The 26,388-nt window shown below is 39.1% G+C and overlaps 1 protein-coding gene across 1 annotated transcript in view; it reads left to right on the top strand.

Annotated features, from left to right (window-relative positions):
• Window positions 1-25,480, top strand: part of SELENOF (selenoprotein F) — a 36,466-nt gene extending 10,986 nt beyond the window's left edge. Inside the window, exons 3-5 of the mRNA XM_048861647.1 lie at window positions 15,459-15,522; window positions 23,967-24,016; window positions 24,621-25,480. Of these exons, the coding sequence (XP_048717604.1) occupies window positions 15,459-15,522; window positions 23,967-24,016; window positions 24,621-24,752 (246 nt within the window). The 3' untranslated portion in view covers window positions 24,753-25,480. The remainder of the gene's footprint in view (window positions 1-15,458; window positions 15,523-23,966; window positions 24,017-24,620) is intronic.
• The last annotated feature ends 908 nt before the right edge of the window (window positions 25,481-26,388 follow it).

Here is a 26,388-nt window from a genome sequence, read left to right on the forward strand (position 1 = left end):
TGACTGCAGTTGTGGCACAAGAACAATAAAAGTTTCAAAAAGCAGGAAATTTCTTCACAATAGGGAGTTCATAAGCTTACAACTCAGCACCTGGATTTTTAAGTTACCTCGTATGGCACTTGGACTGTGCACTCTGAGCTGCCAATAATATGGGCAAAAGAATAGTCAGAAAAATATAGGTTAGTGATGTGTTAGTATATTTAGCCATTTGCACTGAGAATATAAAGAGAAATTCAGCATCAGCTTTTTCACCCCCCTAATGCTTAATGTAATAGTGCACAAGGTTAAAAATGTGTAAATTTGGCACTTGGCCTGTTTTTATGTTAGCTAAGAAATTTTAAACTTCGCATGCTGTAATGCTTGAAAATTTGTTTTCTCCATCTTTAAATTCACCAGTTTGGACTAATAGTTCAATGTTGCTACAAAGTTTTGAAGAAATAAAACACCAGAAGTATTACTAAAATTGCCTTCTTTGATATGTTAGTTGGCAATCGAGGCTAAAGCATTTCTGAAGTCCTACTTGAGTTAGCTTCCTGCTCATATCCGGTTCCAGGTTCTGCTAGACACTAAAATAATTGTAGCATTTGTGATTCTGTCATTTGGCTGTTAATTCAGTTCCTTGTACCAAAACGCTTAAAATTGCTGATAAGCAGAAGGAAACCAGAACAAGATGCAAAAGTACTTAGGATTTAGTGACATTTAGCAAGATGATGCCAGCCTTCTCTGTTTGTTTCCCACATTTTTGAGATTGAATAAACAGAAATTGAAGCCTTCTTCCCAGTCCATATATAGCACAGCAAGAGATCCCTCACTGGAGTATTTTGCTTTTTCCTTCCATCTTCTGCTCTGTGCCCCCGTCAGGTTCCCTTTGTTTGACCTTTTGACAGCACTCCTGTTCCTGTGGTTTTATTAGTTGTCCCCCGAAATAACTTGGCTTCCAGGTCCTGTGGATCCCCCGCTTAGGCTTTAACAGGGGGCAGGTTTCCACTCACCCACTTCCTGGATCCCAATAGGATCAGATGGTTTCCCCTGATTAACAGAAACCTCTTCAGGGTATATCTTCACCAGAATTAGTAGGACTAACTGGTACCCAGATGTGAACAGCCACACTGCAAAACCATATCCAAGTTACTGTTTCCTCACTAGTAATTTAGAAGTTGCAGCAAAACTGAGATTGCATTAAAAAGTGTTTTGTTTGAATGCAGTTGAATTACTTAGTGTATTTGTCAATATGGCAATGGGTGGTGAAATAGGGAGCTGCAGAAAGATAGTAGCAATCCAGTATATAGAGAAGACAAGTTTTGTTATTTAAATAGCACATTTTTCTATTTAACAAAGGGCATTTACAAAAATACTAACTAGTTAAGGTTGCACTCATGTATAAATTTAAAAAAAAAAAGGAAATATAAAGTTAAGGATGAAAAGGTTGCAAAGTGAAACATGCTAAGTTTGGAAATGCCAGAATGAATATTGCCCAGGAAACCTTAATTCAGACCCTTTGTGCATGCACTTTATGATACTGCCTTTAATTACATGCAGAAGTGATGATCTGGGGTGAATTTTATGTGAGGGCATATTTGCACTGTAATTAGACACCTGTGGCTGACTCATGCCAGCTGATTCAGGCTAAAGGTCTGTTTAATTGCAGTATAGACATTTGGGCTCGGGCTACAGCTACCATCTCGCAGAGTCTTGGAGCCTGAACTGCAGCCTGAGCCCAAATGTCTACAGTGTAATTAAACAGCCCCTTAGCTTAAGTCCCACAAGTCAGCTGATATGGGCGACCATGGGTTTTTAATTGCAGCATTGACATGCTCTAAGTGATGTGCCTAGCATCACATAGGAACTTGGTGGCAGGGAGAGAATCCAAATCTCCAAGATGACATTCAGCTGCCCTTACAAAGACCATCTTTTCTCTTCCTACAGTCCCCTGCCTCATTCACAGCAAACCTGCCAACTTCTGCAACAAATGAGGTCCCTACAGACAAGTCCCTTCACTGCACAACCTCAGTTCACTGCCAAAGCAGATTTGAGCATATTGGGAGTCCTGTGAAGTTAAAACAATCATATAATTAGACTATCATAATGCATACTCACAAGGGGGTCAAATTAAGGTTGTGTGGGCAACATTTATTCTAGCACTTCCTAATTTGAGAGACTTGACTTTAGAACCTAACTTTATATTTCCTAATTTTTGATTTTGTTTATTGATTAGAGCAACCTTAACTAATGTAAAACCAAGTTTTGTTTGTGAATATTAAAGATGTTTAGTATTAACATAAGATTCAGTTATAGAATAGCCTCTTAAAGCCCCAGCTTTCTGTAACTGTTCACTTTCTAAATAGTCTGTTATGGGTGATGGAAGAAGTAAGGGAGAAGAATTTGAAAAAAAAAACTTAGAACACTTTATCTGAGTTGCCTAAAGAATCTACAGTAGAGTAATTGAGTGATTATAGAAGGCATTTTATGCTTTGAGCTAATTCTACATTTGAGTGACCTGATTTCATTTCATTTTTAAGTCGGGTTCATTCTGTTTTATTAAGTGCTACAACAATATAAGGCTTATTGTTGTCTAAGTCTAAGCAGCCTGAGTTCTGTTCTTGTCAGTATGCTGGATATTCTAAACACATGGTTTCTAGTGAGACAGTCTCATCTGGCTTATGATGGTATAAATTGAGGAATTGTAATTGCAGTGAACTCTTAACACTAGTGTAAAATGGGTGTAAAAATCAGGTCCCCTAAATTGTGCTAGTGAGTGGCAGTATTAGTTTATTTCCCGCCCATCACAAAAAATCCTTTGTATATCCTATATCTTGATGCACATTAGTGAGATCCTTGCTTAACTTTAGAGAGGATCAAATTGTGGCTTTACGAAGCTTTACCCCTCACTTCTGATATATTGCATGAGTGGGGGTTTTCACATTTTACTTCCGTGTAAAAGGAGTTAGATATTGTTCGGTACCCCCATTAATAAGTTATCCTACTTTTATTACAAATGCAATTTTGAAATTGCAGAATGAGAAATAGTTAAATGGTGAAATACAATGCTGAGTCATGACCTTAATTCCTTAGTTAAGGCTGAAAGGTCAAAATAATTCAACTTTCCAACTTTTTTTTTTAAACACACTTAGTTTCCATGTGCAGTCCATATATGGAATAAATGGTTTTTGTTTTTAGGGGAGTGCAGGTCAAATTGGGGACAGTCAGGTAGTTATGATCTTCTATCATCTGTCCACTTGAGATGATAAAGTAGATGCCTTTCTTAATAAATATATTGTGCAGATGTTTAAACTGTGATTAGGCACACAAAGTTCTTTGGCTTTGGTTCCCATTAAGTGAAGTTCAAATACACCCTTGATCTTCTGGGCTCATTAATGGGATTTGGGTGCCTCACTAGGCTCCGTTAGTCTGTGTCCGCAAAAAGAAAAGGAATACTTGTGGCACCTTAGAGACTAACAAATTTATTTGAGCATAAGTTTTTGTGAGCTACAGCTCACTTCATTGGCTCTGTTGGCATGGCTCCTACATTGGAATGGAGGGAAGATGTTAAATAAATGGTACTCTTCCCAAGCCCACCCACTGACAGTAATTCTTAGTAATATGATCCTCTCTCTGTGCTTTAATGCTTTATTCAGTAGTGGAATAGTCAAAGTTGACAAAAGTTATATCTAGGAAGAGAGATTGGGGCTTGGTAATGTGTTCTTAGGGCAGACAAGCTTACCACCTTTTAGGTGGACGAGATCAACCAAGGTGGATCTCAGTTAGCTAAATCAGAGATGCTAATCTGTGTCTGTAGTAGGTAGAAGATGGTGACTAGCCTTGACCTCTTTGTCTAATCTAGACATAGCCATGGAACATTTGTCTACATTAGGAAACAGAGGTTGAAGAGCTGAGAGAATCAAGGGTAGAAAGCAAGGTTAAAAAAAATTGTGAATCTGCATCTACAGTAGAATAGGATGTAGTCAGCTAACTCTTAACCTAACCTTGTCTTTTCCTAATCCAGACATATTCCTAAAGTATTACTGTTAAAATCTGAATGAATACCCAGTGAAATGAATGTGGACAGTCATACCTCAACGTTATTATTTGACTCTGCAAACAAGTACACAACTGCTTGTTTACATTTGTTAACGTTTTCAAAGTTCTTAGCAGTCATGCTAGACTCTGCTTTCATTTAAAAAAAAAATGATCCTGGAGAATAAGGAGGTAGTTTAAGAGATCATTATGCTGTGCTGGCCCTCCTGAGACATTAAAAAATTATTTAGACAATGGATTCTAAAGTTGAGACTCAAAAATTGCTAGTTTTCCCATACTTTGCCAATTTTTTACTTCAGTTACATACACTAACTGAACTTGGTATAAAATAATAAAACTGGTTCTGTTCACTAATTTTCAGAGATGACTAGCACAGAGTCCTTTTCTGGGGTGGTGGTGTGCCAACATCTGTTAGTTACATAGATATCTGTATTTTTTTTGTTTTGACTAGTAATGTTTACCAGACATCCATCTATATCCTCTAGTTTTCTACTTTAAGAAAATCTAGCTCTTAATTGCAACATAGCTACTTCACATTTGTCTTTCACCATAACTCTCAAACATCCACAGAGGTAGGCAAGTCTCACTAGCCCCATTTTTACCACTAGAGAAAGGTTGTGACTCCTAACACTGAGTCAGTAGTAGAGGTGATACTGGAACCTAGGGTTCCAGTATGATTTCCTATCCACTTAGCCATGCTTCCCTTTGGCTCTCGCCTCCAACAGGTGCCCAGTCTTTCAGGAAACATTGACGTGGACATCATCCCTATTCTTTTAGTAATGAATAGGGCCCTACCAAATTCATGGTCCATTCTGGTCAATTTCACAGCCAGAAAGTTTTAAAATTGGTCAATTTCATGATTTCAGATGTTTACCCCTGAAATTTCATGGTCTTGTAGCCATGGGAGTACTGACCCAAAATGGGACTATGTGGGGTTACAAAGTTGTTGTAGAAGGAGTCCCAAGATTTCCACCCTCACTTCTGTGCTGCCTTCAGAGCTCCCTGCAGTTAGAGGAGATTCCTGGAGATGGAGGTGGGTAGGATCTCCCCCATGCTGCTGGGAGTGCCCCAGCCATGGGTTCCTAGCTGCTAGTCCACACCAGGGACAGATTAAGGCAGGTGCCCCCAGCCCCTTTGGGGCTCCCCTGGGAAAATGGGCACCCAAGCCCTAGGGTGGAAGCCCTAACGGGGTCACTCCGAGCCCAGGCTGCCCTGGGTGGGGGGGCGGAAGCCTCAAGCTCAGTGCCTAGAGCCACAGCAGTGAGAAAAGTGTGTGTGCGGGGTGGGCAATGGAAGACCAGAGCCCAGCTCCTGGGCTGGTGCAGTGCAAAAGTGAGGATGTACCACCCTCATTTCTGTGCTGCCTCCAGAGGGGGGTCTAATCTCCCTACAAGGAGCAGCCATAGAAGGGAAGGACAACTCCTGTCCTGCCCCAGTGTGTCCAGACTAGCAGCTGGGAGCCCTTAGCTCCAAGCAGCAGGGGAGATCAGATTTTATGGGGAAGGGTTGATTTCACAGTCTGTGACATTTTTTTCACGGCTGTGAAATTGGTAGTGCTCTAGTAATTAATGGTTTTCGCTTCTGGGACAATGAGACCCTTCATTCTACCTGAGAACTATGAAATTTAATTTTTTGTTCTCTTGAAAGTCAGAGGTGGTGCTTTGGGAAGGGGCTGGTCTAGGGACCTTCAAGACCACCATAATCCAATGGAATTTCTGGTCTTGTGTAGCATAGGGTCTTTCACCTGTTTCATGAATAAGACCTCAGTCCAAAGCTGTTGCTAACTCTCTGCCAGAATTGTGTAAGGCAGGCGGTTGGTCTTTCGTGTACACAATTTTGAAATATTACAGATAAGATGAATCTAAACTCTGCAGCAAGGCCCACCAGTTCTTTTTAGTAAGTCAAGAAATGCGTTGATTAAATATGAACATGTGTGTTAACACTGTCCTGATTGTAATATTTAATTTTACACTGTCACTAAACTTTCAGTATGCTTCAAACTTTTGTAGTGACGAGGCATAACTACACTGCATAAGTTGTTAGGCAAGTTGAAGGTTTTGGCAACTGGTTAGCAAAGAGGTGAGTGTTTGGACACTCACAAACTAGATGTTTCTGCTAAAATGAGGAGCAGTGTTTGTCTGATAGTAGTCATTAGCTCAGAGAAAAATTGCCCTCATTTATCTTAAGTATTGTTAACTGGTATTCGTTTTCTGTGTTTGGGAGGCTCTTTCAAAAATCAAAGACTAGAATTTAAGCTTAAAATAAAGTAAAGCTTAGATTCTGCAGCAGAATTCTGCTACAAGGGTTGTTTGGCAAATTCCTCTGATACACAGGAACACCACCAGACAACAGTGCCTTTTGACCATCTGACCTTTACATTCTTAGCTCTCATTGAGACCCTGACTTCTCCCCCCTCCCTCCTCTGCCCCACATCCCTGGGTGAGGTTTGAATGAGAGGGGTTTTTGTAACCAGATTTAGTCTGATGCCATCTTAGGAATTATGCAGAAATGGACTTTTGGTGGCTCTCCTTTACAGAGCAATAATTCATAATGCCCCTTGGAACAAGGTTCTCCTACTGCTTCCTTGTATTCTACTGATTCCTGTGAATTTTGTCTCTCCCGGGAAGATTAGGGTCACTTTGGCAACATGCATAACCTATAATCTGTTTTAATGACCTGCTCCGAAAAGAGTACAATGTATGATTGTTAAATCAATTACCTTAGTTTTGTCTGTTATTATATCCTCAAATTAAGACTAATTATTGCTGTCATACAAAAAAGGATTTCAAATGTAAGTGTGGAAAAAAAATCTAAAAAATGAATTAGAAAAAGAACCTGATTTAGAATTCCAGTTTCATATAAGGCAGTGTCAGTCAAATTTGGTTGTGAAGAGATGGTTTGATGATGAATTATTTTACCAGCTTATACAGTTTGTAACTGAGGTAACTGGAAATTCTCAACGCACACTCTCTCACACACTCTCTCTCTCTCTCGTATTATTTGTTGGTGACTTCTCTTTTGTTAGAGTTCAGAATTCTTATTCCTGCTACTTTAAAAAAAATTGTCAAGGTCTTTAAACCAGTGGGTGCAATAGATAGGCAAATGCCACAACAATTTTTGATTTCAAAAGTCATTTATTTTACAAAATGTTGCTATCAGAGTATCTGAATACTTAAAGATTGTTTATTAGTTGAGTATCGTATCTCAATCCATTTTATGTTTTTAAAAATAGCTTATAATTTTATGGCTATGTTCAAGTTAGATGTCAGTCTAAACAAGATCATGCCAAGTCAGCAGCGGAATAGAAAACTTGCATTGAAATCGTAGGTTCAATAGAAAGTAATGTTGACTATTCATTAGCTGGCAATGCAAAACTCTCCTAAGTTAGCACTGATCTAAACCCCTAGCAAGATGATGGGGGTGATCTGTGCTAATTGAGGTGCTATATTTCATTTGAGAAAGCAGAGGTTATGTTCAGTTCACTACAGAATCTATGATAGTTTTTCTCATTTAGATGTAAGCTCTGTCAGAGGCCCTGTCTACACTGGCAAGTTTCTTTGCAGTAAAGCAGCTTTCTACACGGTTACTCCTGTAACACTGTTGCTGCACACAGGCAATCCGCATGGGGCCATGGCAGAAGCCAGTCTTGGAGAAGACCCTCCCTTGATTCTCTGCTCACCCTCAACAGTGAGGTAGCTTCCATAATCACATCCTGTGGGAAGGAATGATTATCAGGGCTCCCCCCCACCCTGCCCATAGTACTGTCTCTTCACAAGAGCCAAATGGCCAGTGTACAGCAGGGTCCAGGAAGAGTGATTTGCCCTGCCCCTGGGGCTACTCACCATTTTGGGGCTCATCTGCGCTTGCCTGGGGTCAGACAGTTAGTGACAAGTGTGAGTACGGGCTGTGTTTTAAATCACTGAATCAGTGTTGTGCGTGTTGCAGACAATACTGCTTCTGTAAAATACTGCATTTAAACTTCAGAGATGACCTTGGGAGCCAGCCTCCCTCTTTAATCAGCATCTGAACAGCTGTGCAGAATTAGAAAGCGACCAAGAAGAACTAAGGAGGACTTTCTACGTTATGTTGCGCTCCACAGCTGAGAAACAGAAATCGGAGTGGCAGGACAAGAAGGGGGACTGAAAGGAGAACGCAGCACGCCAGAACGAAGCCACGGCACGGCTCTTAAATGTTATGGAGCACGAAGCAGACACGCTCCAGGCAAAACTAGCACTGCAAACCAAGCAGCTCCATGCCCGCCTGCCCCTGCAGCCACTGTTACAAAACTCTTTCCCATGCTCCCCCCAGCCACTGCCATCACACTCTTATCAACCTCTTGGCTCCAGTCTATACCCATGGCATTCCACTCTTCCCCCCCACTTCACAGTCCAGCACTGCGGACTCCCAGTACCCACTGCCCTCAACACCCATCCCTCTGCCGTTTGGCCCTGCTGAACTACAGTACCTACTGCATTGTACTCCAAAGGAGAAGGTTGGATATGATCCCTGGACATACACATCTTTAGCTGTTCCGGGACCCCATCTCTTCCAGAGACCTCCCATTCCCCTCATGGCTGATTTTTTTGGTTGTTTGACTCTCTCCTTCGGTTGTTCTTTTTTAATAGGACTTGTATTGGTTTGAAAGCAATCTTTATTCTATTAATTGATAGCAAACGGAGCCCTGCAAAGCAACAGTTATGTTAAACCTTTATATTGCATCGTCTGCACCAATCACAACCACCTCCTAGCATTACAAGCACTGCACTCCTGAGCATAGCAACAAATGTTAGTGGCTTTCAGCTTCAAATTGCTGCCTCAAGGCATCCCTAATCCTTATGGCCCTGCATCCCTCTATTAGCCTTGGTCTCTGGCTGTTCAAACTCAGCCTCCAGGCACTGAGCCTCTGAGGTCCAGCCCTGGGTGAAGCTTTCACCCTTCCCTTCACAATTATTATGGAGCGTAAAGCACACGGCTATAAGCATAAGAATATTGTCATCTGCCAGGTCCAGCTTGCCATAGAGACAGCACCAGCTAAAAGCAGGCTAAGTCATTCTGCACTTGCTCAGCCTGTTGTTGAACCGCTCCTTGCTGCTGTCAAGTTGCCCCTTGTATGGTTTCATAAGCCATGGCATTATGGCGTAAGCAGGGTCTCCCAGGATTACAATGGGCATTTCAGCTTCCCCTACAGTGATCTTCTGGTCTGGGAAGAAAGTCCCTGCTTGCAGCTTCCTGAACATGCCAGTGTTCCAAAAGATGCATGTGTCATGCACCTTTCCGGACCAGCCTGTGTTAAGGTCTGTGAAACACCCATGGTGATCCACAAGCTCCTGGAGAACCATTGAGAAATACCCCTTGCGATTAATGTAGTCAGGGGCTAGATGGCCTGGTACCAGAATTGGAATATGCGTGCCATCTATCACCCCTCCGCAGTTAGGGAAGCCCATTTTTTCAAAGCCATCCACAGTGTCACTCACATTGCTGAGTGTCACAGTCTTTCAGAGCAGGATGCAGTTAATGGCCCTGCACGCTTCCATCAACATGAGTCCAATGGTCGACTTTCCCACTCCCAACTGGTTAGTGACCAATCGGTAGCATTCTGGAGTAGCCAGCTTCCACAGTCCAGTTGCCACATGCTTCTTCAATGGCAGGGCAGCTCTCATTCTCATGTTCTTGTACCACAGGGCTGGGGCAAGCTCATCTCCCAGTCACATGAATGTGGCTTTCCTCATCCAAAAGTTCTGCAGCCACTGCTAGCCATCCCAGACTTGTATCACTATATGATCCCCACCACTCAGTGCTTGTTTTCCGAGCCCAAATGCAGTGTTCCACTGTGGTCAGCACCTCTGTGAATGCTGCAAGCAATCTCATGTCGTAGGCACTGTTTCCTCTAAGCTGTACGCACACACACAGATCCTAACCCCCACGCACATGGTGAATTACCGTGCGTGCAAAAATTTGCACAGAAATTTTTTGCACATGTGGCCTGTCAAAAATTAGAGGGAACATTGGTTGTAAGTAGTACACGTGGCAAGATCAATGTCGCACCCCTCTTGCCTTTGTAGTTTAAGGAATAACTCCACTGCCACTCCATGACGTGTAGCGAGCAGCATACTGGTCAACAATTCGGGATCCATTCCTGCAGAAGAGGCAGAGTGTACAGTACACAAACCATTGAAAGATGGCGCCAAATGCAGACAGAAGCATAGGGATTGCTGGGATACGAAGAAATGCATCACAGGGCATTGGGACAGGACTCAGGAAGCCCCAGGACCCCCTTTGTCTTCTCACAACTCTTAGTGGCAGAAGAGGAAGAAATGCTCTGTGGAATAGCTCCCAGAGTGCAACACTCAGAATACAGCTGCAAGTGCCACAAGTATGAATACACTATTGTGCAGGCAGCTAACAGTATGAACATACAACAGCGGTTTCCCTTCAGTGCTCTGAGTGGTGCTGTAACTCCACCAGTGTAGACATGCTCTTACTCAAACTGGAAACTGGCTAATTGGATTATGTCCACTGAACTTATTTACAAGTGACTGGGAACTTCACTGGAAGAAATTACTCCTCAGTTCACCTCCAGAAAAACTCTTATGTTGGCTTCTTTGCATTTCAGGGTGAATGATTTGTACCAGTGTAAAACCCTTTGGTATCTTCCTGTGAGTGACATTCTATATATAATGTGCACTGTTTTTGCTTATGTCATAATGACATTATGTCTCTTTAAATTTAAAGGGCCATGATTTCTACATTAGCATTTAAGTGCTTTAAAAAAAAAAGCTTTTGAGTGAAATCTTAACTGAAATTGGTGCCCTGTAAAACAGAGAGAGAACTTCAAATTTTAATGTCATGATAACCCTTAGTGGGGGAAGAGAGATTGAGAATGTTTAAATAACTTCTGCTTGCAAGGTATACGTAAGTCAGCCTAGAAACCATAACAGCAATCCATTTCAAATTTTAAAATGGACACTATAGTGGGTTTCAGAGTAACAGCCGTGTTAGTCTGTATTCACAAAAAGAAAAGGAGTACTTGTGGCACCTTAGAGACTAACCAATTTATTTGAGCATGAGCTTTCATGAGCTACAGCTCACTTCATCGGATGCATACCGTGGAAACTGCAGCAGATATTATATACACACAGATCATGAAACAATACCTCCTCCCACCCCACTGTCCTGCTGGTAATAGCTTATCTAAAGTGATCATCAAGTTGGGCCATTTCCAGCACAAATCCAGGTTTTCTCACCCTCCACCCCCCTACACACAAACTCACTCTCCTGCTGGTAATAGCCCCTCCAAAGTGACAACTCTCTTCACAATGTGCATGATAATCAAGGTGGGCCATTTCCAGCACAAATCCAGGCTCTCTCACCCCCCCCCCCCCCCGGGACACACACACACAAACTCACTCTCTTGTTGGCAATAGCTCATCCAAACTGACCACTCTCCAAGTTTAAATCCAAGTTTAACCAGAACGTTGGGGGGGGGGGGGTAGGAAAAAACAGGGGGAAATAGGCTACCTTGCATAATGACTTAGCCACTCCCAGTCTCTATTTAAGCCTAAATTAATAGTGTCCAATTTGCAAATGAATAGTGGGTTGTGGGAAGTCCTTTATTATATTCTGTGACATTAAAATGACTTTCATAAAGACTAAAAGCAAGTGAAGCATTCTTTTTAAAATGAGCCAACACATTTTAAAAACTAAGCATTGTGTAACGAACAAAGGAGTGAAATTAAATGTGTATACTTCTGCTATAGAGTGGTGTATCATTCCCTTATGTTCTTTCTGAATAATACTTTAACACAGGGAATTTGTTCACAAACAAGTGTGGTGGATTTCATTCCTCTAGTCTGGTTATGATGTGATGGCAGATGTTAACAAGTACAGCACTGTGTGCTTTTAAATGGTGCAAAGGATCTATATCTCACAAAAGTAACTTTTGTCTTGAGTTGTAAATGAAGTTGATTGACTTTGTCTAATCATCTCATGAAAAATGGCACAGAGCAGTTGTTTGTCTCTACATGACTCAACTTTTCTGTAGCACAGTTGGACTTCAATTATGGCAGATTTAACCTCATATATACATGCAGTATTTAGTATTTGCTATGTAAATTGAGGGGAGTGGTTAACTTTAAAAAGTTAGTTTACACATTATGTGGATTACACACGTGATTACAACTAATTCCTCTTTTCCCAAGGAAGGAGTTAATTATATTGTTTGTAACAACCAGATCTAGAAGCTGTTGACAGAAGTTGTCGACGATACTTTACTTTGCTATGTGCAAATGTAAAGATGTGGATATAGTCAGAAAGTGATTAGAGAGGCATCTTGTTACTTCCCAAATCTGTTTCATAATCCCATCCATTTACTCTAAACTTGTTTAACAGGAAAAACAAGTTTATTGCTGTCAAACTTAAAGCCAAGATAAGGATGGCAAAGCACTTCACAATCTATTTTACCTCATGCATCAATATACATGCTATCTGAAGTCTAAATCCAGAATTATTGTTGATGTACCAGGTAAAAAAGAACAGCTTGATTCAGATACTGCTCATGCAAGCCGAGCAGTATTTGATTTGTAATGACATTTATTGGGAATATGGAACACCAAGATTTAAGTTTGTAGACTTCATTTTTCTAATATTATATAAACTGTATTTATACAATGTTTAATCAATGAAGTTATTTTTACTTAAATCAGTGTCACTCCATGATTTAAAACTGAAGTTAGAAGGCACCCAGCACTGCTAATAGCAAATGCTGCTCTACAGAGGTGTAGACTGTAGAGGTCTTCAGCAGGAGGCAAAATGCTAATTTTAAGAACTTCATTTCCAGATTCAACTTAAAATTTAAATATGGTCAAAAGTGCTTTTATCAAAGCAAACTTTCAGGATGCAGTACTGAGCAGATAATGTAAATTTATTTTAACATTTTTGGTTCAGTTTCCTGTTGAAATGACTGCTGATTAATACAGATCATACAAAATCTCTCGGTCTCTATGAATGCTAATAGTAACATACTTTGAGATTTGTTAATCTACAAAATTATGAAAAATGTTGTTTGACCTATATTCAAGAAAGAGGTTCAGAAGCTAAGCTGCAAATCCATCCTTAAGTCAACCTTGTAATGCTCATTGTAAGCCTAAATAGTCGCTGTTCATTATTTTGAGACATCTGTAACACTATGCACAAATTTACTTTGTGGCCAGTCATTGTTAATTCAGCAGAAGTAGTAATAAATTAAAATTGAATATCATACAGTGGTGACTAAGTTAATTACAAGCTCAGAATCAAGCCAGCAAATGTTAAATATATAACCTGTGCACTTTATATCAAACCTTATGCAATTCTGCTGTGAAAGCTAGATTGTATGGGTCCTTCATTGTCACACTCACATTTTTTACTTAGAAAATAACATTCTCTGTTTACAACTGCCAGCCTTCAGTAGGTTAGCCCAGGTGTAACATGTTTGAACTTGAACTGAAAAGCAGTTGTGTTTCAGAGTTACCACTGAGGGGCATCATTTGGCCTACAGGACCTTTAGTTATGATGCATGAGATTTAAAGATGGAAGGCAGACAGCTTGACTGATCCCAAAGAGCTCTAGAAATGTGTATTAGCAACAGAATTGTTTATATTCAAGATGCAACAGAATCTGTAGTTCATTGTATCTTAGTGTTGTGAAAACAGAAAGCAGTAAAAGCTTTTTTGTCATTGGAGAGAAAAGATAGTTCTTTTTCAAAGTAAAAATCTACTTGGTTTCAAATATTTTTTAGATTCTTAAACCTACTGAGGGCTTGTCTTCATTACTATGCTACATGGGTGCAGTACTTTTCCATCAACATAATTACTCCATCTCAACGAGAGATGGAAGCTATGTCAGCGGGAAAGCATCTCTGGCTGACACAGCGCAGTTTAGACACTACTTTAAGTCGATGTAACTTACATCGCTTGGGGTTGTTTTTCACACCCCTGAGCGACATAAGTTACATCGACTTAAGCGGGAGTGTAGACAAGCCCTGAGTTGCAAGGAGGATTCCAGTGGCTTAAGAGAAAGATGACTAGTTCTAAATCTAGAAAATGTTTCACTGAAGTCTTCAGAATTGATTTATTTATAGCATTGAAAACTTTCTTCTAGGTTTACTAGCTCTATGGATACTCAGGCCATGTCTACACTACAGACTAATATTAGGATAACTACGTCGCTCAGGAGCGTGAAAAATCCCAGTGTAGACCGTTTCTCCCATGGACACATCCTCCTATCCTCTCTTGGGCAGCTGGTTTAACTATGCTGATGGGAGAAGCTCTCCCATTATCATAGTAGCATCTTCACTAAAGTGCTACAGTGGCGCAGCTGCTGTACATGAAGACAAGCCCTAAGTAAAATGCACAACAAAACATTCCTGCATTTCAGGAACTAAGACTTGTTTGAATGAGTCAGGATTGTTCCTAATTTGAGTTATAGCTTCTCCCTTTTTGACATAGTGGAGCTTAGCATTTAGCCAGTCTTCATGCAGTGGCTGTGACCCCTTAATTATCTATTTTAATAAAATATTCTAATACCATTTTAATAGAATATTTGAGAAGTAGATTTGTTCCCATTCTAAAATTAATAGTAAATTAATCTTACTGTGGAGGAACTTTCTTTTGTTGCATTTCCTTCCCTCCCCACCCCCCCATTCATATTCAGTGGTTCTCAACAAGAGGTACATGTGCCCCTGTAGGTATGCAGAGGTATTTCCAAGGGGCACATCAATTCATCTAAATATTTGTCGAGTTTTAAAGCAGGCTACAGAAAAAGCACTAGCAAAGTCAGTACAAACTAAAATTTCATACAGACAAAGACTTGTTTATACTGCTCTATATACTATACACTGAAATGTAAGTACAATATTTATATTCCAATTGATTTTATAATTATGGTAAAAATAAGTAAGTAATTTTTCAGTAACTGTGCCCTGTGACACTTTTTTGTATTTTTGTCTGATTTTGTAAGCAAGTAGTTTTTAAAGTGAAGTGAAACTTGGGGGTATGCAAGACAAATTGGACTCCTGAAAGGGGTTCAGTAGTCTGGAAAGGTTGAGAGCCACTGTTCTAGATGCTACAGTAATGGCTATATCCATGTAGATATTAACAGATTACAGCATTGCAACTGGAATTACTCTATCCCATTTTAAACAAGTATGATGAAAGGAATGTGTTAAAAAGGACAAAGGAGTGATCTTTCTGGAAAAGAAACTATTTTAATAATTAACCTATTAAGTAATTAAAAATGGGTTATTAGTAAGATGACTTGTGCTTAAAAAGTATCATTTAAATTTTCCGTGTAACACTGAATTTTCCCAAAGATAATTATGTAGATGTAAAAATAAGTAAACTAGTAGTTTGAACTTAATAAATAGAAAATATTTCTTTCTATTGCAGCTCTATGCAGGTGCTATTCTTGAAGTGTGTGGATGAAAATTGGGAAGGTTCCCTCAAGTTCAGGGTAAGTAAAGGTACCACTAAATTTTCTGTCAAATATATATAAAAATTTGATCATTCAGCTATGACACTATATTTAAATAGTATTTTTTCTTAAAGCAAGTTGTGAATTTAATAGGAAAGTGATAAAAACTGAGAGTCCCATAGACTCTAGACTACTGGAACTAAGGCACAATAACTTTCTGTATTGTTACATGAAGCTTGCTGGCCATTTTATAGACTATTCTTAGCTCAAATCCTGATGTAACTGCCTGTTCTCTCAGTGGATAAGCTGACTAGCATGGCTGGAATACAGTAGTGTAAAAGGTAAACCGTGTCAATGTGAACGTGTTTCAGGGTTAAATCTATAAGGAACTTCAATATGGAAATATGTTTATAAAGGGGAGAGGATTTAAATGGCTGCAGCCCTTTCATCTATTTAGTAAGTTCTTAATTTGTTTGATTTAGACATATTTTTGAAGTACCTATCCTAAGCTTTCATCTTTCTGCTATGGACTTTTATCCTGATGGACCTATCTTTTCTAATCAGTCTTCCGAAAACATCTATTATAGGCAGGGCTGATAGCATTGTCCATTAAGTTTGCCCTATATTTCATTTGCTGTTTATAATGGAAGATGTTATATAACTGTGTCAAACTTGGAGTGACATTTTTCATGCCAAAAAACAGGTCAGCCCTTTTAGAGAATGAGACCTGGCCAAAATAAATTTTGCCCATGTTAAAATTTTTCTTTGAAATGCTCTAGCACCATCCTACTTTGGAGAGGAACTTGAAGCTTGCAGATCCTCACTGCACAAGCTTGAAGACTCTTGCAGTTCCTACATGTGACTGTACTGTACTTGTACCATCCCTACACACCAACAGTGCATGCACCAGACTCTCTCAGGTCCTAGTGCTGACCAAACTGTACATGCACAAACCCCATAGAGTAACTCAGCTCCCGGGTTGCAGAAGCTCACTAGGACTTGCCCTATAAATGCTGCTCCCAGCTGGGATGCCTGGGCACTGGAACTGGGAGCAAGGAGCATTTGAGGTACTAAAAAGGGGTCTAAAGAGCACAGGCAATGTGGAGGAGGAAGATGCCAGACTTAAATAAAAGCTTGAACAAAAGCCTGACAGGAGGTAGATTATTGGGAAGGGGAGATGGAGACTGGGACAGCGTGGAATGAGGGAGGGAATGTAAGAGGAGACAGATTTCATAAGCAGCGAGAGGCGGGGGACTGGGAGTCTGTGGAGATAGGATGGAGAGGCAGATCAGGTGGGAGGGGAGGTACCAGCTGGGCTAGGAGGCTGAGACAGGTTGGAGGGGATGTGTTTGAAGACTCTGTCCCCACTAGAACACACACCTGCTCCAAAAGCCTAGAATAGAACCCGGTGGTGGAAGTTTCACTGTTCCTCTGCTGTCAGTAAATATCTGTGAAACTACTGGCAAAGTGGGTATCTCATCCCCCTTCTAGTGCTGGTCCACATGTAGGATGTTGCTATCAGTTACTCACTTAGTTGCAGTCCCAAATGTTTGAGGCGGATCTAAAGGTTCCAGCCCTGCTGATGACCTCATGTTGGTGTCAATATAATGACATGTTGGAATTGTGTTTTCAGTTGACTTTCTTAAAAAGCTAGGAAATTACACACAAATTACATTAAAAGAACATCAAGGTTGCCAAGTCAAGCACTCAGGTTAGGAAATACCAGAACTAACATTGCATTAATGCCTGAGCAGTATTAACTCAGTCCCTTGTATATATGCATTATGATCTAATTGTATGATCAAATCCGAATATTTTCCAAAGGACCCCTGCCTGATTCAGTGCACAAGATGGTCCAGCTCAGGGGATGAATCAGGGTTGTGTGGTGAAAGAGGTAGTAGAACCTCTGCTTTATTTGCAATGTTAAAGTGTGTAGTGACTCAGAAAAGGGGACTGCAGCAAGAGAAAGGAAGATCTTATGGTTAAGGCAGTTGAATGCTGTCATGGACAACTGGATCCTATCCCTGCTTCTGCTGTAGGGTTCCTATATCACTTAATTTAGACTTTTCACAGGTGGTAACTAATTGTGTTCCTCACTTTTTTGGTGTCGGATGTAAGACCCTAAGATCTAATTTGCACAAGTGCTGATCACTGAAGATGCAACTGATGTTGATAGGAGCTGTTCTTTGAAGTGCTGTGTAAGGCTAAGTATTCTGAAAAATCAGGTTCTTGGTATCTAAAATGGGCAACCAGAATTGGACACTTTTTTGTTCTGCTTCAGCGCCTTCTCATCAGTAAAATGAGAATCTTCCCCCTTGTCCCATTACAGGTGAGCTGCACTTCAGACTGTTTTTAGTCCTTCAGGTTCACCTGTCTGGTGATATGTTTCACTACTTTAACTCCTCTCTGGACAGAACCATGTGATCCTACCAATTTTAGACTGCATCTCTGGGTTGCTCCCATTTACAAATTGTTATAAATAGACAGGCCTGACAGTATTTGGCACCTGCATGCCCTCTTTTTCCAGGAGTCTGTGGCTGATTAAAGTCCTCGTTTCTTCAAAACAAAGCACTACTTACTCAGTAAGCAAAGCTATACAAACAAAAAGCCTGTCTGCCTGGGTCTTAACTCCATTCTTTCCTTGCAAGGTTTGGGGAAGTAAGTTCCACTAAGCCCAGACCCCTTGCTCCTGGCCTGGAGGAGACTGTGGCTTATTCTCTGTCAGACTTCTGTCCAGCTGCTACTGCCTGTTCACCCCCTTTCCTCACTAGGCTGGGTTTTTACTAGCTTAGTGCCCCTTTGATGCTAGCCTTGGGCCAGGGAAAAACTAACCTCCTAGCCTGGTTGGTGCACTTTTCCCAATTAGTAGATTGCTCATTGTTTCCCCTGGTGACCTTCCTTGATATGATTGTGCCTGAATAATGACATGAAGTGCATAGGATTATTAAATACTGGTAACTCCATTCTCCACATATCCCCATTTAACAAGAATGTCGAAGATAAATATAGTATGAGTGCTTCACAAGCTAAGTGATGAGCACCATAGAAAAGCCCCAGATGAAATCATTCTGTCTTCAGAGCAGGGTTTGAATAGTGTGCAATAAATAAGGCATGGAGCCACACACTAAACAATGAGGATAAAAGAAAATCTTAGAAATGAAGGGCTAGAAGGAATCTTGAAGTTATCAAGTCCAGCTGCTCATTAACTGAGCACTATCCATCAAAGCGCATATGCACCAGGGGGCCAAATTAAGCCTGCACAGATATAAAATGACCTTTGTTCTATCAACCTATCTTAAAATAGCAGTGTACATACTGTTCCAAACACTCTTCTTCCTCACTCCACCCTCTAATGAAAAGCCCAGGCTCCTTCTTTTGAGTCTTTATCTTCAGTTAAAACCAACTTCAACATCCTGTTTCTTTAGTCCCCTACAATTTATACCCATTTTGGGAAATAATGGTGAACATACAGGAAGACATTCCATAGAGGGGCTGGGGATAATTATCCTGAAAGAGAACTAATTAAAATCAGCTTTCAAAGTGGTAGCCATGTTAGTCTATATTAAAATCAGTTTTTCATTCAGGATCTCTAGAATCTAACTTCCTGGAAGCTGGCTCACATTAGTAATCAAGAATCCTTTCTCTTAATCCTTGTTTTTTCAAAACAAGTTTGTAAGTTTCTTTAATTCTACTAAATTTAGCTTGCTTTTTAAAATGATTGAAGGTATGCCTACATTGCAATCACCAGGTGTGATTGCGCCTTCATGGAGGTATACCAGAGCCAGCTTTAATCTAGCTAGCTCCAGTACTAGAGCAGTGAAGCCATGGCAAAACATGCTTCAGCATGAGCTAGTCATGCAAGTAATCACCCAGGGTTCCAGGTTGGTTTGTACAGCCCATGCAGGAGTATACCCTCTTGTAGCTTCAGTGTTCCGGGTACACAAGCTAGGTAAATTTTCTCTTGGTCATGAACTTCCATATAGTTACAAGATCTAAAGGCATCATAACTGGTGTCTTCAAACCAGTTTTGATACAACCAGCGTTCAACTTGTTCCCACATACTGTAAAATATTTAGAAGCACAAGGGAGCAATTTACTTAATTTGAATTTATTCTCAGATTCTCAATTATTGGTACCTTAAGTTTTTTACTATACTTGCCCATTTGTTTTGGCAGGAAGTAAAGATGATCACCTGTGATCACTTTAGATAAGCTATTACCAGCAGGACAGTGGGGTGGGAGGAGGTATTGTTTCATATTCTCTGTGTGTATATAAAGTCTGCTGCAGTTTCCACGGTAAACATCTGATGAAGTGAGCTGTAGCTCACGAAAGCTCATGCTCAAATAAATTGGTTAGTCTCTAAGGTGCCACAAGTACTCCTTTTCTTTTTGCATTTTTATCTTGAGATTCCACCTTAAATTTTAACATTTTGGGAACCTTAAATTTATCTAAGGGTTCTATATATTTCCAGTTGTGACTTGACTGTTACAGAAGTGAGGTTGACTGAAGGTCATACTGCTGCTTCTGAAGCTTTAGGAGTGCTGGTATTTTTAGGTTATATTGAACTGTGTAACCTGTCATTGCCAATGCTCTCATTACAAATGCTTACTTCAGTTTGATGGCTCCCTCTAGGATTTTTTCTTGCAGAGTATACACAAGATGGCAGCACTAATTGGTGGATTGTGAATGTATTAGAATTACATAAATTACTGTGTTTAATTCTGTAGATGACCAAAGTTCTTTATTTTTAAGAAATATAAAGAATATTAAATATAAAACATTGATTAAAATTTTATCACTTGGCTTACAATTAAATCTGATGGCACAGTACCTCTGTCTTAAGAAAAAGGAGTACTTGTGGCACCTTAGACTAACCGATTTATTTGAGCATCCGATGAAGTGAGCTGTAGCTCACGAAAGCTTATGCTGAGATAGATTGGTTAGGCTCTAAGGTGCCACAAGTACCTTTCCTTTTCTTTTTGCGAATACAGACTAACACGGCTGCTACTCTGAAATCTACTTCTCTCTTGTTTTTCTGTTTGGCCAGAGATGATGTTCACCATACAGAGATCTAGTTTTAAAGTTTGTTTGTGAAATAAAGTTAATCGTATGAAAATAAAGTTATACAATAAGGAGAGGAACCATTATTTAACCACTGGTACAAAATAATAGATTATCTGGGACTAATACATCAAATGGAACTCTTATTAGTACAGTAGTAATTTCAATTGCTGTTTTTAATTTAGGAAAAGGTCAATATTCAAGAAATGTTTTTTAAAATCTGTCTCGCTAGATTAAGCTCAAAATGTAGTCACTGGCTATTAAGCACCTAAGAGTATGAGAGACTCTGAAATACCTTTAGTCCCAGCAAGTTATTCAGTTTGGAAAACTGGTTGCTTTCTGACTAGACCACACTATATTTAAAAAAAAAAACTTCCAGAAACATTTTAAATAAGTGTCTTTGTACATACTTCCAGAGTCACCCATTATCTGTCATATAAACAGCTTTAAGTATAGAGAAAAATATTTTTCTGCCAATATTTGTTCAGTGGTACTAGCAAAAATGCTGGTGAACTTTCCTCAAATTGTTCTGTTATGGACACACGCACACTACTCAATTTGTACTAAGTGAGATTGGACAAAATTCTACTCTAAATATTAAACCTTTTCTGTAAGATCATTTAAATGTATTAATTCACAGTAGAAAGCCAGAAAATGTATTCCCATTTGACTGATTAGTCTAATTATTCTTACAGCTGCACACAAACTTTCAAATTAACCAATCGCTGTAGGTAATCAGTTTACCTTAAGGTACAACTTCAGTGGTAGCCCTGTTTTGTTCATGAAGGAGATAAAATTGTGATATTTAATGTATTAACATTGTTTCCACTGTTCTAATAAAGACATTCATTGAATGGTGCTGCTTTCCCAATGCATTCAGTTGATCAGCAGGAGAACAGCCAGCTCACCTCCTTATGAGACTGGTTTTAATCAGGCCATTGGTATACTCCCAGCAAATCTGTTACACAGAAATCTTAACCCAATTCTTAAATACTGGAAATGTCTAATTTTTCACAAAATCCCATTGATTAAGACTTGCATCTTGCAGTTATTTACTAAAATCCCTTCTATTTTCAGTGTGGCCTTTGTTCCAAAAACTGCCCCTAAATACTCACTGCCCTTTATCACAGTCTTCCTTAGCCAGGTTATTCAGATAAAATAAACATCTGCAGTAGGAACGGTCAAAAACAGTGCTCTCCAAATCAGAAATGTAACCGATTAGTCATGCCGAGTGGGAAACTACAAATGCACAACCTGCATCATTTTTGTGATCACATTCCTCATTCCAGATATCTTGAATTGGTTTTTGAAAACTTTAATTCTTTGTAATCTATCAAATTGCTATTGTGAAGTACTTGTTCTTCATAGAAATGTATAGTCCTCAATATGCAATCCACATTAATAAATTACTACTTTTTTCTCCAGAGTTGAGGTCTCACAAGGAAAATGACTGAGCCTGTTAAAGTCTAGATGTGCACTTCATCTTTTGTAATTTAGTCTCTTCATAAAATGATATGGGTCATCTTGGAGGTTTTGAAGCAGGACTATGTTATGTTCGCTCCTGCCCCCCAAAATTATATTTTTACAGAAGTGTCCTTGCTGGAGGAAATTAATTCTGCATACTTTCCTATTCAGAATGATTTATACATATTACTAGCCAACACTTTTTTGCCATTTACTCAACAATTCATTGTATCTTACCTTTATAAATGAGGCTCAAATGTCCAAACATAATAGGATGAAGTTTTATTTTTACTCTTCTGTACAATAGATCACTTCTTGAATGTTCCCTTTGAAAACTAAAGGCTTAAAATGTTCCTTATGTGATAAGTTGAATAAAATCTTGAGTAGTTTGTTAGTCTTGGTAGATCCCTTTACTTCTGCACTGATTTTCTGTCTTTTGTGACCTTGCTGACTAGAAAATTAAGTTCTTGTTTCTCGTAATGTTGTTCATCTGAATGTTTTTATTCTGCTGTCAAACTGACTGCCACTAGTACTAATTTCATGCCCAATTCTGCCCTCCCCCCATGTTAAGTAGTATCGCTGATTTCAGTCCAGTGTTGTGTTTGCACTCATTTTATCTGAAAATAATTCCTATTTCCTGTATTTACCACAATATATACGGTACAGTTGTTGCTAGTAGCCAGTCTGTTAGGTGTACTTGAGGGTATATGGAGTCCTCTTATATATTAGGATACTCTAAATAAATTATTCTTGTACATAGTTTGAAGTTGCACAAATCCTGATACTACTACTTGAATGAAGCTTAACCTCTCAAAGGAAAGCTGTAGTGAATATATACCACTGTAGTTATTATCTGAGTGATTTAGAAATGTTGCTTTTTCACTATTCCCATGGTAAAACAGTACTGTTGTCTCAATGAAAGCTGTTGCCTCACAGATACAAGATTTCCTAGCAGGAAATCCTGTCTTGTAACACTTAAATAAGAATTGTATTTAAGTCAATTTAAGTGCATTAGCAATTTTTAAATCTTTTTTTAATTACCTTATACCAACATTGAAAGATCTTCCTCCTTTTTCATGTATGTAAATCCAGAGTTTTCATGATGTTGCTTTCAGAAGATGTCAAGAGATGCTGGGATTAAAACATGTAGAGCTCTGGCACCTCTCCTATAATGGTCAACTGCAGTGGAGACAAGATCCCATAATTTATTTTCCTGTAAAGGGAAAGACCAGCTGTAGATGGTCTCAATTATGGCTTCATGCTCAGACTGAAGAGAGACCCCTGGTATCTTGGAAGAAAATGGGCCAGATGATTTCTAAAGGATAGAACAGAAAGGGGAGGATCTGAATTTGACTGAGTTGGGAGTCCTGGGAAATGCTCAAACCTGCTGCCTCAAAAAAGTCAGACTGAACAGAAGGATTTCTGCCTTTTCGGTAGAAGTTTAGGGTCTCCCTGGCTGCCTGTGTGTGCATGAGAGAGAGAGGGGATGACTAGGAGACATCCCTTCCCCTTCCACTCACAAAACTGAATGCACTGTCAACTAGGTTCAAACTATTGTTCTTGCACATTCGCACCTTGTAGTAGCACTAGACTGCCCTCAACAATACAATATAAATCTCCTTAAGATTATCCTCCTTCATACATGAAAACCATGACTGGCATTAGATGTGCTTCCAAGTTTTTTGGGGGAAAAGACGAGATGTATTCAAAGTAAAAATGTGGCTTTTTTCAAGTACAATTAATTCCACAACTGTTATTGCTTACGGATGAGGATTTTAATGCTTGTAGCAGTATAGTTTGGAGCCTGAAGCATGTATTCAAAATCAAAAAGTATATCTGGAAAAATTAAATCTCCCAATATCTATGAGAGACCACATAGGAGAAAATTACCTAGTTTGTGTTTTTCGAATAATAGTAATTTTCAGTTGGTTTTCTTTGTTCTTTCCTCCAAACTTCAGCTTTTGTCAGGAGTGACAAGCCCAAACTATTCAGGGGACTGCAAATCAAGGTGAGTAGCATTTTGTTAACCACATTTTAAATTCTGGCTTTTAAGAGGAATTAAACCCACTTGAAACCTGTCCTTTCACACAGTGTTTAGTACTTGCTTATCAAATAAACCTGTATCCTATACAAACTGTTTAAGAATAAGAATCCAGTTCAGGATGGATGCTAGGCACTGTTTTCAGTGTTGGAGCAAATGCTGATAAAAAGCATCAAGGTTTTTTAAACTTAAAACTTTTACAATCTTACTTAAGCCCTAGCAGGAATGACTATATTTTCCTAAATTAAGATTGGATTTTTAAATTAGCATAACCTCCCCCCACCCCAAAAAAACACACACACACACTACTATGCTTAGATTTTCCAATACAATTTGCATGGCCCAAATTAGATAAACTTTGCACTTTAGTGCTTTATGGTATTAAATGTCATTGAGTTTTTTTGGTTTAATTTTAATTGATTTTTATACCTGCATATAAAAAGTAATTCAATTTGAAATTGGTATTTCTGCAGTTAAGGCATTTAATTTAAAGCTGATTTGTGGGGGGAGGGGAGGGAGAGGTAGGAATGTGATTTCCAAACAGAAGATAACTAACCTTCTCTTTGTGCAGTATGTGCGTGGTTCTGATCCTGTACTAAAGTTGCTGGATGACAGTGGGAACATTGCTGAAGAACTGAGCATCCTCAAATGGAATACAGATAGTGTAGAAGAATTCCTAAGTGAAAAACTAGAACGCATATAAAATCTTGCTGTCAGTCCTTTCCTCACATTTGATCCTGATTATCTTCTGAGATAAAGTGTGCTACACCCAGCAAATCATTCTAGCTTCTATATTATTTTTAAAAAGATCATATTGTATGGTACTAAATAATTAGAAACTGAAGCTTCAGCACAGCATACATCTGACAAGTTGGCAAGCTGAACAAATAGTTTGTGCTAGTACATATCAGCTCTTTGTGTTTGTAGCAATGCATTTAATTAATGATAAACTCAGTTAATTATGCAAATTCCTGAGTTTGTTATTTGACCAGTTTTTACAAACTTTTAAAACTAGCTGGCAGTTCCAAATAATTGAGATAATTACCATGCTTTTTGTATGTTGTTTTTCTGTGTACAGGAAGTCATAATCAAATGTGAGATGTACTCTGCCTCCAGAAAGATTAGTCTGCTAGTCCTCTCGCATTTTGTATTTCTCAGCTGTCCTTTTTATAGACATGTTATTTACAGTTTATAACAAATGCCTGGTTCTGAAAGTTTTGGGAGTTTGGTTATGATGGAAGAACTCATGATTTGGAGTGATTGTAGAACATGAAGTAGGTGCACTTTAGTGAAGACTACATAGAAAACCTCTAAGGCATGTGTAAGTCTGATGTTAGGTGTACTTTACACCAAGTGTTTTACTTTACTACTGTAGATCTGAGTTCTTAGAATATAAAGTGTTTTGAGATGGCAATAAATTACTTTCACAAATCTCTTGGATATGCTTTTTATTTATTGAATTTATAAAGCTTGTTTCCTTTTTTAAAGCATCTATTTTCCCTTTTTAATCAACTCATTACTGTGAGCAGAGAACAGATACCTGTACACACAGTATACTAAGACTGAGACCCAGTGTGAATTGTCAGTTTTGCTAGTTGAGTGAATACATACAATAAAATAAGGATAACTTATGAAACATGGACTTACTTAAACTTCAGCTTCAATATAAATTAACAAACAAATCTCTCCCCTTACCTCATCCATCCTAAAACCTTAAAAATCTGAAAATAAGTTATGTCCTCATGCAACCTTAACTACTACTTGACATAATTAAAAGAAAAAACAACTTCCTAGTTTTTTAAATACCACTTTGTATCTCAGTGGATAGCTCAGAGTAAGGGAGAGAGCACTGCACCTGCCTGGAAATCAAAAGGAGAAATTGTGCAAAATGCTGTATTAATCTTGTGTGGTGGTGGATGGAATAGAAAGTTTGCTATCTGTAGCAAGAGGAAGTGAGGCAGAATCTGCTAAAATGAAGCATTTTTCAAATCAAGAGGCCTGGATAACTTGCATCCAACAGTCTTAAAGGAACTAGCTGTGAAGCACACTGAACCACTGACATTTATTTTGAACAATCGTGAAAAACTGGGGAAATTGTAAAGGCTTGGATTACTGCCAGCAGTTCAAATATTTGAAAAAGTTAAAAGGGATGACTGGAGGACCTATAGATTGGTTAAGTAATGGAATGGTTAATTCAGGACTCAAAAAATTAAAGGCTAAAATTATACAAATCATCCAATAGAAGCATTCATACTATATGATCACAGTGGTCCCTTCTAGCCTTATAATTAAGGCTAAGATTTTGTCACCGGTATCTTTAGTTAAAGCCCTGGAAGCCT

Source organism: Caretta caretta, chromosome 8 (genome assembly GCF_965140235.1).
Source record: "Caretta caretta isolate rCarCar2 chromosome 8, rCarCar1.hap1, whole genome shotgun sequence".
Taxonomy (NCBI): Eukaryota; Metazoa; Chordata; order Testudines; family Cheloniidae; genus Caretta; species Caretta caretta.